This window comes from Copadichromis virginalis, linkage group LG12 (assembly GCF_057382275.1).
Source record: "Copadichromis virginalis isolate Kocher_CV1m ecotype Utaka linkage group LG12, C_Virginalis_male_GT1.1, whole genome shotgun sequence".
Classification (NCBI taxonomy): Eukaryota; Metazoa; Chordata; class Actinopteri; order Cichliformes; family Cichlidae; genus Copadichromis; species Copadichromis virginalis.
The window spans coordinates 12786490-12799755 of NC_140629.1; the positions used below are offsets into that span (position 1 = coordinate 12786490).

The 13266-nt window shown below is 37.7% G+C and overlaps 1 protein-coding gene across 1 annotated transcript in view; it reads right to left on the minus strand.

Moving 5' to 3' along the window:
- Window positions 1-3050: 3050 nt before the first annotated feature.
- LOC146696591 (voltage-dependent N-type calcium channel subunit alpha-1B-like) overlaps window positions 3051-13266 on the minus strand; it is a 222287-nt gene continuing 212071 nt past the window's right edge. The window contains exons 29-31 of the mRNA XM_085474072.1: window positions 9188-9389; window positions 3525-3689; window positions 3051-3068 (exon numbers count right to left, since the gene is read on the minus strand). Coding sequence (XP_085330198.1) covers window positions 3051-3068; window positions 3525-3689; window positions 9188-9389 — 385 coding nt within the window. The remainder of the gene's footprint in view (window positions 3069-3524; window positions 3690-9187; window positions 9390-13266) is intronic.

The window sequence follows — 13266 nt, forward strand, 5'->3', positions numbered from 1 at the left end:
AGCATTTAAACACTGCAGAGAGTAGAATTAACAGCATCAGAATTGTAGAAATTCATTTCACCGAAACAATAACGTGGCGCACAGTGTGACGTCAAAAAATGCGCACACCTTTGACGCTGCGTTTTCTCCGTTTTTCTAGTCCACACGTAAATCCAAAAACAGACTTTTCAAAAATATCCACCCTGGCCGGAGTTTTTAAAAATCTTCGTTTTCAGTGACCAAAAACACCGTTTACGTGTGGACGAAAGGTGCAAACACATAGAAAAATCTGCGTTTTCAAAAATACCCGGGTACGTGTGGACGTAGCACATGCACCAGTTCATTGTATTTCCAGACTTGCTTTCGGCACAATTTACAGTGCACGCTACTCTGTTTTTTGTCAGACTTGAAATAGCCGAAATACCTTCACACTACGGAACTTCTATGGCTCTTCCGTTCGACAATCACTTCTCATTGGAACCATCATCTGTTTTCTCTTCGGTAACCTTCGGTCACGCTCGGTTGATTTTTCTAGTCGGCACACTCATTTCCTCCATTACCCGGGCGGTACGGTGGCTGGCTGCTTCCCAAACAAATACACATGTTGGCTGTACGTAACAAGTCACGTGACGTGACGCTGCGGCTGTGATTGGTTCGGCTCTGCACTACTTAATTTGGATTGGCTGTTCTTTTTGGCTGTTCTTTTTTTTTGTTGTTTTTTTTTTAAGAGGACAAGAGCGGCGAGGTCTATCACAATAGTTTAATTTTTCCATCGAGAAAAAGTTATATCGCGATACATATCGTTATCGTTCTATCACCCAGCTCTACTCGTTACCCCATGTATACTACACGATAAATGCACGACACATGATGAAGGCGAAACTTGGGCCGATCACCACCAGAGGCAGAGCCAGACATTTGAAACACCCGGGGCTTAGCCCTAAAGGGTAGCATGCATGTGGGGGGGTTTTTTGTTTGTTTTTTGGTTTTTTTTGGGGGGGGGGGGGTGCTTTTAATTAAGCAGCAAGGCAGAACAAAATCAGGGCTGTATCAAGACACGAGGACTAAACCCCAATTCAACCAGACCCAGAACTGATCCGGAATTTAAACAGGACTACAACAGTTCAAAATCAGGACTGCTTAGGACTTAACCAAGACAGAACCAGAATCAAAACTAGATTATAGTAGCACTGAAAATCATCATAGACCTGCACTACACTTATTTTTTTATTTCTACCAAAGTACAGATTCAGAAAAGTTTATATAATTATTTAGCCTTGTTGTGCAAACAAGCCTGCATAACTTAATAAATATATAACTTGAAAAATAACAAACCTAAAAAGAAACACTAGGTACAAGATACATGAGTACCTATGATACGGTGATACTTTTGGTAAACAACCATTTGACTAACGTGTGTCTCACCTGCTCTTGTTCCATCTCTGTTCTGTCCTCATTCTCCTCTCTATCCCTCTCTGTTCCTCTCTCTCCCTCTTTGTGCTGACAATCATCAAATATACAGTTGAAACCATAAAGTGTATGTAAATATCTGGTTTAAACTGTGAATATACTGCTGTGTATTGAAATACCTCTTGTTTTGCATAGAAATATACTGAATAACATACAAAGCATAATATATAAAATACTACCAGAGTTTTTTCTTTGAAAGAAGCCCCTTATGTCCATTCTTGTATATCAGTACATTACTGAAATCGATTTATTTAGCCGTGGACTGTAACAACTGAAAATATGAAATAAACACACATGTAAGCTAAGACTCTCTAAAGAAACAGCATTGTTGTTGTTCGGCTTTTCATTTCGCCATTTGTTGATTCACTTGAAGAGCGAGTAATGTAATATGGGTCAGTGATCAGTTTGATATCAATCTTTTGTGATACACCGTCATATTTACATTATTTGTACAGTACAAATGATTTGCTTTGGTACCTGGTCAAACTTCAGTTCTCCTCTCTGTCTGCCTGGCTCCGTTTCTCCAACAGCTCACTGGCAGGCAGCAGCTGCCCCGCCCCGCTTAGTGCCTGAGCTCGGATCATACCAATATTAGGGGGGATTTACGCACAGTTGTAAATTCCCACAGGGTGCACTATGTGCTTCGAATATTGTGTGTAGTTTTTTGTTTTATACAGTTGTCAGCCAGGCATCTAACTATGAAAAAATTACACTCCAAAAGACCCCGGACTTTTGAAAAAACAACCCGGGCTTAAGCCCAGTAAGCCACCCCCCCGCTCCGCCACTGATCACCACAACTGAAAAATCGGCTCAAAATTGGCCAAAAATCGCACAGTGTATGCCCAGCATTATACACACTTCCTTTATGCAGTATCATTAGAAGGCATAGCATACATTTTCACTGCTATGCAGATGATACTCAACTTTATCTATCAATGAAGTCAGATTACACACACTAATTAGTTCAACTACAGCAATTTGTGCAATTGTAACACTGATGAAGCACCAATGAGTTAATACACACAAGGTATTAGGCTCAATATTGGGCTATTATTAATTAACTTGATCAGAAGCCTTAGGAACGGCTTCTGGAGCCTATGGTCAATAATGAGTAAATATATACAACACAATACGCTTGTGCAGGTACCATGCATGTACGTTTTACACCTTTTTCTGCTGATAAAGACTTGTTCACTACTGCAGGAAAGTAACCAAATAACAAAAAGTTTCCTGTTTTTTTTTTTTTAAAAACAATTGTATTACTATTGGCTATATAAATTTGTTTTGGTTGTTTGTTTTTTTAATACAATGGGTCCACAGAAAAGGGCCATCTTCTGTGATTTCATAGAACTTTGTTAAATACAACTTCCGCCTGTAATTTTACACATTTATTCATTACATTTCAAGTTCAAACAGTTGTGCTGACATTTCTTTCATTCACTACAGCAGCATTTTTATATCATGTGGGCAGACTGTGATGTACTGTTGGAACCACACTCATTTTTCTATTAACTGGGATTAAATGTAGATAAACAGCTTTACACTAACAGAAATGGGAGTTTCACCAGTCTGACCAACTCGTGATCAGTGTTGTGGTAAGACTAATTATTTCCTTTGTTCTGCGATTTACAAGACATGGGAGAATAATTCAATTTTAAAAAATTAATTGTGATTGCCTAGAGTCAAAATTAGCTTTCCACCAGTGACAACTTAAGAGGGTCATCTAAGAAGGTGCAGCAACTAGTTGGCTAACTTAATTTACTTTTTGACTAACAATTGCCTACGCTTTTTTATTTGTTGTTTGTTATTTTTGTTTATTTAGTAAAAAGAGAAGAATTTTATAAAAGACATGACCTAAGTGAATCAGCGAGATTAAAGTTAGCAGCTGGAGGATTTTATTACTTTTGGCCAGAGCATCCAACTGTCCCTGCTAATGATTGCTACCAGTAACTTCATATATAACACTAAAGACATAAAAGTCTATAAACACATGTTCATGAATTCATGATTCATGAACACGTGACCTAAAGCTAAACCACCTGTATGTGTATTTTATTATTCATATGCTTTCTTACCTTCATCATGAGTACCACGGTGTTGAGAGCAATCATGATCATGATGGAGTACTCAAACGGAGCTGATACCACAAACTTCCACATCCTGTACTGGAAGGACTGTGTGTTCTCAGGCATGTAACGTGTTAGTGGTTTGGCGTTTATGGCAAAGTCAATACATGCCCTCTGCAACAAAATAAAAATACATATCTGCTTTACTGTTTTTATCATTTGAATGGAACTTCAGTACTCTGTTTTGTATGGATAAAAGCCTGACTTTGCTAGAAATAATTAAATATTTTATTTAGGCACAAACACCACATTTTTTTCATTTTGTAACTTTGGGTAACAGTTTATTTAGGTCCCAGATGCTAAAACTGGATCATTGTTAAGTAAAATTAACCAAGAACAGGTATATATTACAAATAATGTATTACAAAAATATGCATATTTAGTCACAGAAGCCAGATAAGGAGAAAATACTGAACCAACAAATACATAGTGGTCAGTGGCCATACCCTTAATAATGTTTACCAAATGTTACCAAGACAATTTGACCAATCAACGCATGGACCTCTTAAGATTTTGAAAGTGTCTTATGGCTCTTAGCAGCAGATTATATTTAAGACCTTGGTCATTCCATCTGAAATCATCAAAATTTTAGAACATTTCTGTTAAACCATTTCCAATTTGCCTTAAAAATGTCTCAGCTTAGTTATTAGCTTTACAAAATCAAATATAGGACAGCACAGTGGTCTTCATGGGCTCCATTTTCCTCTTACAGTCCAAAGACAGGCAGTTAGTGGAGTTAGGTTAACTGGGGATAAATTGCCCATGTGAGTGAAAATGGTTGTCTGTTTCTCTATCTACGTCCACACTAGCCCATATAGATTTGAAAACAGCGTTTTTGTCTGAAAACGCTCCGCACCCACACTAGCGTTGTCAGTTGTTTTCACAGAGTTGCGCTTCCACATTGAAAATGCTTACGTTCCAGTACTGCGCATGCGACCTGCCTCATTTCTGTCTGCCGTTTATTTACTTTCTGGCTCTTTGAAACGTCCCGGCAAAATGTTGAGGAAAACCACAGAGTTTTTAAAATGGATTAACAATGAGGTGAAGTTGTTGCTGCGAGTAACACAAAAGTACAAAGTTGCAAAAGCAAGTGAAAATTAAAGAATTTGAAGAAAAGCTATCTGGAGCATGTACAGACTGATATTAATCTTTAAGAGGGCTGTCAAAATTGAGAGCAAACAAAACAACTGCTGTATAATGCCCTCAGTTGTCTTTGTTTAATTGGTCACATAGCTGCATCATATGACTGACATGCGTCACTGTTTAGAAAGTCTCCATTTTCGCTGTCCACACTGTGACGCGAAAGCACCGTTTTCAAATGTATGCGTTTTCGAGAGCGTTTTGAAAATGCTGTGTTTTCCATGAGCGAAAACACTGTCTAAGTGTGGATGGAAGGTCAAAACAGAGAGAAAACCATGCGTTTTCAAACGAAAATCCTAACTTTTGTGCGGCTGTCTTCACCACTTAAAGACATGTTCCCACTAGGGATGGGTACCGGTGTCACCGGTTCTGACATAAACGGTAGCAACCAGACCGAAAAGCAGCGCACATTTTGGTGCTTTTTTTTCTTGAGCTGTGATACACTTCTAGCCAATCATTTTACGTTTCCGAGGATAGTAGGCGGGCCCAGGTACGTTCTTTTAGAGCAGAGCTACAGATTAAAAATGCCCAAGGCGAAGCTGTCAAAAGTCTGGCTGTACTTCACAGCAAAATATGCAAACTCAGCAGCCTGCAATAAGTGCTTTAAGCTGATACTGTGATACTGTCAAAGGAGGTAACACCTCAAATCTGATGAAACACCTGGCAATGCATAGCGTTTTTTTTAAAAGCCGAGAAATGCGCCGTATTTGATAGCTTGCTGCGAGACCTCACACCGTGCACATCTACTGCGGGTGGGTTGCCTGTTATCGGAGCCGAAGTTAGCAACATCCCCCAAAAACCCGAAGAGGAGAGTCCTGGCCCCTAGCCCTGCCAGTGTAGCAGAAATGATGACGGATGATGATGGCAGCAGCAGCCGTTCTTCTCTGTGTGAGTAGCTTAATGTTGTTCGTGTGTAATTTACGTTGAGTAGGCTAACCACGTTATTAAATTAATGCATGTAAGGTGAGCTAGCAAACGATACTCCCTTCACCCTGGACAAAAAGGCTAAAATGACCAAAGAATAAGAGAAAAACAGCTAAACATGAGAGGTTTTTGGACAAAGTTTGTGTTTTTTCCATTGTTTAAGCGCTGCTTCCAGTCAAGAGTGATGCCATATATGCCCCATAGCTGCAGAAAAGGCTAACATTGTTATATTTTTACAAAAAAACAGCTGAACATGAGAGGTTTTTGGACCAATGTTGTGTTCTCCATTCTTTAAGCACCGGTTCGAGCACTGTTTAAGCACCGGCACCTTATTTAAATATGAAATATTTTTAAAAATATTTCATATTTAAATAAGGTTAGTAGCCAGAAGTTTATTATTTAGGTCAGTCAACCAACACAAGCCAAATTTATACATATATTAATCATTCTAGATATAACACAGAAAGTTATTTTTTCAATATAGCTATGTTGTTCATTTACAAGTCCATCCTTCTGTGCCTGTCTCCTGTTTCCTGTTTTACTTTGATAGTCTTATGTCCTATGTTAGTGTATTAAGTTTTGCTTCCTCCCCATCTTGTTACATTGGATCTTTCCCAGCTGTATTCCTCCTGTGTTTCTACTTTTCTCGTTACTCCCTTGTGTATTTAGCCCTGTGTTTTTCTCTGCCTGTGTTTTTCTCTGTCCGTTGTCGCGTTGGTATCGTCATTTAACTGTGTGTCTCTCCTGTGGTCTTTCCTGAGTGGTCCTAGGTAACTCCCCGCCCCAGTTTCTTGTTTTTCTAGCTCCCTAGTTTTAGTTTCCTGTTTAGGTTATGTTTTGTGTTTTCTTTGCATGGATGTTCACAGCAAATAAAGCTGCCTCTTTGAGTTATCCCTGTGTGTGTTGAAACCTGCATTTGGGTCCACATTCTGCCTGCCACAGCACAATGCATGACAATGGCATGATCAGGAGTGAGATAAGATGCTGTCCCTAACTCCTAAACAGAATCCCTAACGCCCTGATCTCGTGACCCAACTTTAACCCTAATTCCACAACTGGCAAGAGGGGATCAGTATGCTGATTGTATTTGTAATACATCTTTGTATATTTTAACCTTAATCTGAATTATCAGACTCCTCCGTGGCAGTAGGTGTGAAAATGGTAGGTGGATAGAGTAGGTTTTAAAAATGAAAAATATGCATATATTTAAGAACATTGTTTTCTCACTTATAACAGATGTACCATCTGTAAACTCCAAAATGTTGTTCTCTGCGGGTTAGACTATCTACTGATATTTTTTACTTTTTTAGTATAGTAGTGAGATTTGTTTTCCGGTTAGGCTGGGGATACATTTTCCTGAAAAAAACAAAACAAAAACAATACAAAAAAACCACGCATGGGGGTCCCCCAGTCTTTTTTTTTTAAATTTATATGCTCCACTGCTTATTGACTGGTACACACGAGCAAGACCGTATAACCCCCATATTCCCATCCCTAACTATCTGTCACATTGGGCACTCTGTCCTATGCCTTGTTATTTGATTATGTTTGACACACAGCACTTTGGTCACCAGCTGTTGTTTTTAAATATGTTATAGAAATAAACTTGACACATTTTTTAAATTTATTTTTAAATGATATTAGATAACATCCAGAAGTTATCATTAGTTCTCCTTCACAACGTGTAGTTTTATTATTTATGTGTTATCACACATGGGGATTTTACGGGATTGCTTGATTTTTTTTTTATATTTTAAATGTTCAGACAGTTTTTGATGCCTCTATCACAAATACTGATTCATTTTGATGGAAATAAAGATCAGTGAAAATTTCAACCTTTTTAATAGTTTTTGAGATGATCATGTTCTAACATTGTCTTTTGTTTAAAAAACAGCAACAACAACAAAAAAAAGCATGAAAGTGGGTGGAAGCCTTTTTTTAAAAAAAAAAATGCATAAAAAATTGAGGCTAAAATGATCAATACATACCCAAACTTTGGTTAGTTTGGTTTTTGTGCTGATTTCAGATGGCAAGACCCAAGTCTTCAAAACAAAAAAATCACTTAAATAACAAAAATATCTTCTGAATTATAGCATTACCACTCAGAGAAACTTGGTATTACATGCGGTGTTCCCCAAGGGTCAGTGTTGGGACCAAAACTTTTCAATGTATACATAAATGATATTTTTGATGTTTCTCAAGTACTTAAACTCATACTGTTCGCAGATGACACCAACATATTTTTCAGTAGCGATGATTACACTGATCTTGTAATGACCGTAAACAGGGAGCTAAAATTAATTTAAAAAATGGATGGATATAAATAAATTATCATTAAATATAAATAAAGCTAAAGCAATGATTTCGGTAATTTAAAATATAATATTGAATTACCAATTATCATTGAAGGTGTACCCATTGATAATGTGAGTGAAAACAAATTTATGGGAGTCATAATTGATAACAAAATTTCATGGAAACCACACGTCAGAGACATAAAACCCAAAATTTCCAGAAGCCTCGCAGTTTTGAACAAAGTGAAACCATACCTTGATAAAGATGCACTTCGTACTCTGTACTGTACCCTGGTTCTTCCATATCTTACATATTGTGTGGAAGTGTGGGGAAACACATATAAAAATACAACTAATCCATTAGTCACAGTACAGAAACGAGCACTGCGTATTATTCACAAGGCTGGTTATCTAGATCATACTCACAAACTCTTTCTTCAGGCAAAGTTACTTAAATTCCAGGATCTGGTTAATTACAATACATCTATAATCTTATACAAAGCCTTTAATAAACTTCTACCTACAAATTTACAAATTATATTTGAAATTCGAGAAAGGGTTTATAATGTGAGAGGCTTCAGGGAATTCAAACTACCCAGAAATTGAACAACCCGTAAAGGTTTTTGTGTGTCTCTATGTGGTGTGAATATCTGGAACAGTCTGAGTTTACTACTGAAACAATGCAAAAATATTCATAGATTTAAATTCCTCTACAAACAGTTGGTCTGGTCACAGTATACTCAATGATGGTTTTAGTGTGCTCTGTAATGTCTGTTCTCTTACCATTGCTGGTATGATTCCAAAAAAAAAAAAGTGTGTGTATGTATGTACATATATGTACATGTGTGTGTAGATTTAATAAATGTATGTATGTATATTTGTCACTATGTAATTATTATTGCCTGTTACCTGTGGTAACGCAATTTATAATTATTATATATTCTGTATTTAGTTATGATGGTTCTGATTGTTGTTTGCGAGCTGCCGTTGAGATGCTTGCATGTGCCCGGGGCTGTTGATGGTTTGTTTGGTTGTAACGATGGGCGTAGCTGTGGGAAGCTTATTGTTTTTTGTTGATGAGTGAGTATAGGGGTGGGATTTAATAAGTTTTCTTCGTCCCACTCCTTTTCAGGTAATTTTTGTTTTTTGTTTTGTGCACTTTATGTTCAATATATGTATTTTGTTGTGCCTGAAATGAACAAATAAATGAATGAATGAACATATTGTAATACTAAATACTTCTGAGCTCTTTACCTCATTTTTTTCTAGGCTGCACTCAGACAAGGCCTTGTCTCCTTGTTCCTGGAAGGTGATGATGATTAGAGCAACAAAGATGTTGACAAAGAAGAAGGGGAAAACGACAAAGTAGACCACGTAGAAGATTGACATTTCTATCCGATAGCCTGGACTGGGACCCTGGTCTTCAAAGGTGGCATCCACGGAGTGCTTCAGAACACTGCGGCAAGGAAGGTACAGGAACATATCCATGCAATCACTTTAAGCTAAGCATTATAAACTATATAACTCAGGCTAGGAAACGTTGCTGTGTGTGTTTCCCAAGAGAACAAAGTGAAACAATTCTTTAGTTAAAGCAAAGTAAAATTAGCTATTAGCTAGAGCAGACTGCAGGATAGTGGGGATTGTTGTGTGTCTTCCCCCTCTCCTCACTTTCACTATCCAATAAAGGCAAATTGCAAAAAACTAAAAAACAAACAAAAAGAAAACAAAAGGTTACGAGAAATAAGCTGTATATACAGTGGGTAAAACAAATACTGAACACGTCACCAGTCTTCTGTATATATATTTCTAAAGTTGCTGTTGACATGAGATGTTGACATGAATTACTACCAGAAGTTGGTAACAACCCATCCAGTTCACACATGCAAAGAAATCAGGCACTGATATCCCTAAATTAAGTTACCGTAATTGTCGGGCTATAAGCCGCTACTTTTTGCACAAGTTGTACGCATTGGCTTCAAATCCTTAAGGTTCTTTTTCTTTTCCATAGATGAGATTGGATTCAGGTTAGGTAATTGACTGCAGGATTCTATCAGTTTTATTTTCTTTCTCTGAAACCAGTTGAGAGTTTCTTTGAGTGTGTGTTTGGGATCATTGCCTTCCTGAAACATCCACCCTCATTTCATCCCCGTCATCCTGTTAGATGGCAGCAGATTTTTTTTATTAACAATGTCTTGATACACTGATACATTTTTCCATTGATCCTTCCTTCAATTAAAATAAGTGGTGCCAGTGCATTATGATGAAAAACAGGCCTCACACCATGATGTTCCTTCTTCTAAACTTCACTCTTGGGGTTGTATGTTTGAGGTGATAAGCTTTCCCTTTTAACCTCAAAATATGGTGTGTATTATGGCATCAAAAGAGTTCAATTTTGTTCTTATCTGACCAGAATATATGCTCCCAGTTTTTCACAGGCTTTTCTAAATGTTGCTCAACTAAGTTTAATTGTGTTTCAACATGCGTTTTCTTTAGCAATGTAGTGATGCTTGGTGAGCATGCATACAGGCCTTGGCAGTTGAGGGCATTTTTTTTCTTTTAAAACAATTATACTTGCTGATTTCAGGTCATTCTTTAGCTCTCCACTAGTGGTCCATGGTTCTTGGACAACTTTTCTGATATTTTTTTTTCACTCCTCTTTTTGAAATCTTGCAGGGAACACCTGGTTGTGGCCAGTGTTGGGGAGTAACGGAATTAATGTACTGCCGTTACGTATTTAAAATACAAAATATGAGTAACTGTATTCCGTTAGTTACCGTTTAAAAAGGTGGTACTTAGAATACAGTTACTGAAATAAAGTGATTACACGGCGGTATTTTTCTGTTTCATATGTTCGGCTATGCCCTCTCTATTTTTGGTTTCCACACCCCAAACAAAACACGCATTAAGAGGCCTGTGTCTCAATCTCGCAGCCCATGTCACCTCTACTTGCGGCCCACATAATGACGTGAAGAAATATTTTTAAAAATTATTCACAAAATGATTTAATATGAAGGCAATAGGCAGAGTGTTACAGGCACAGCCATAAAGAATGTAGCTTCATGGACAGTGTAGTCCCTTCTGCAGGGAGAATGGACTGCCGTACCCGTTATGTGTCTGTGAGCGAGGGAGGGAGCTGTCACCGAGCAGAAACGGGAGCTGGAAGCATGCAAATATAATAATAACCACTGCAGCCAAAAAGAGTGCCTGACGAGCCCAGTTATAAGTAAGCTATTAAGACTCGGCTGTACACTTTTTTCGTGTTTTCCTCCGAAAAAAATAAGTTCCATTGGAGCAGCCTTTCAACGCCTCTCTCTGTCTCTCGCTAGCAAAGTTGACCGAGACATAAAGTAAAGCTAGTTTTCGGCTATGAGACCGACGCGGAACCCGACATATTAGCCAGAGGTCCCTTTACTACGGTTCGGAGCCGCGGACCTGTTTTATATACGCGTGCAGAGGTAGAAAGAGTACTAAAATATTTTACTCAAGTAAAAGTACCATTACTTTGCTGAAATTTTACTCAAGTACAAGTAAAATTACCTGTCTAAAAATGTACTCAAGTAAAAAGTAGCTCATTTAAAATGTACTCAGAGTAAAAGTTACATAGTTACTTTTCTGTCAGCAGGAGGACAGCCGCTTCTGAGTAGTGCAAAAAAAGACAGTGGGATATAAATCTCAAAGTAGTTCTTTTTTTAGTGAAAAGAAAAACTTTACAAATTAAAGTGCCGTGGCAGTTAAACTGCAAGTCTATACATGAAAATGGATAATGGTCACCAAACCAATCAACCAAACTGTCAGGTATCACAGTGTTTTCAATACAAAACCATATCATTCTTTCACATGAGAATGTGTTCTAAACTGTCAAATAAGAGAACAAGTACTGAACTGAACGGCAGCTGCTTTAAAAATGTTTTTTTAATTTTTTAAACTTGGCACCTGCCCTACTGTACCTCTAGATTAAAGTTCCTTTGTATCCATCCTAGAGTGTTACTCTCTGAACTTCCTGTTAATTTTGAGGAGCAGTTGATTTTCAAAGTTAGTAGAGTTCATCCTTGCTCACTTTGCAGTGAACAGTAGTCCAGCACAGCTAAAGAGATGCTCGAAGGCAGCTGAGGCAGGCAGGCCAGTGTTAAGTTTGAGAGAAAGTTTTTTGACGTCCCTAATAAGACATCAATGCATTACATAGCTACCGCTGGTAAAATATACCAATATACCTCGTGTTTTTTTTATTGGACAGTAACAGGCTAGTTAACGGGAGGTTGCAAGTGCCAATTTACAAGTAACAGAAGTCAGCTGTCTTTGACTAATCTAAGGTAAGTGAGCACTCTGTTATTCTTTTGCCTGCAGTGTGAACATATGTGGGTTAAGTAAGAAAGTAGCCGCTTCTGTCTTTAATTTAACTATTTTTTAAAATAAATAATTATTATTAACAAACAGGAAAAACGTAGGTAAACACATTTTCTTTTGGCAATTTACCAACCCAGTAAAAAAAATGTAAGTTGCGTGGACAACAACGTGCCCGATTACAGCAAGTTGCTGTACCAACCAACGTTATCTGTGTTCTTCACAGATGTCTTAACTTAATGTGATTAATTTGAACACAGCCTTTTTGCTACCATAATGGTACGAGTTGTATTTAACTTACCTCTACATGCTTGCGCAGGTTTGATGTGGAATTGTTAAAAGCTGCTAACTCGGTCTCTCTGGGCAAACACAGCTTACACTGCATAATAAAGCTGTTGCCTTTCTTGCACTTGAAGCCGAAATGGTCCCTTAAATACGGCCAGGGGTTCACATCCGTTTCTTCGAGTTCAGGGTCAGCAGAATTCGACGGGGCTTCTTTTTTCACTAGATCCGTGACACCGACGTCAGACTCCATCTTTAATGTGACCTTAGTGCCAAGTTGTTCTACTACCCATCATTCCCTGCAGTATTTCCGAAGCGCAATGTTTTTTTGCTTTGTTTTTTTAATTTACTCAGTAACGGGTGTGATTGAAAACGTAGCGAACTACAATACTTTAAAAAAAATACGCTTAAGTAAAAGTAAAATTACAGCCTTGAAAAATGACTTTAAAAAGTACAAATACACAAAAAAACTACTCAATTACAGTAACGCAAGTAAATGTAATTCGCTACTTTCCACCTCTGATTGTTACTGACATCTTTTGAGAATTTCATGTCAATAGCACATTTCGAAATATATATAATATAAAATTAGTGGCATGTTCAATACTTATTTTACCCACTGTAATGGACTTTGAGAAGAAGTCCTGGCCAAGTGTTATATATCGTTTTACAGAAAATTACTCACAGAACTATCTATGAAATAAAAAGCA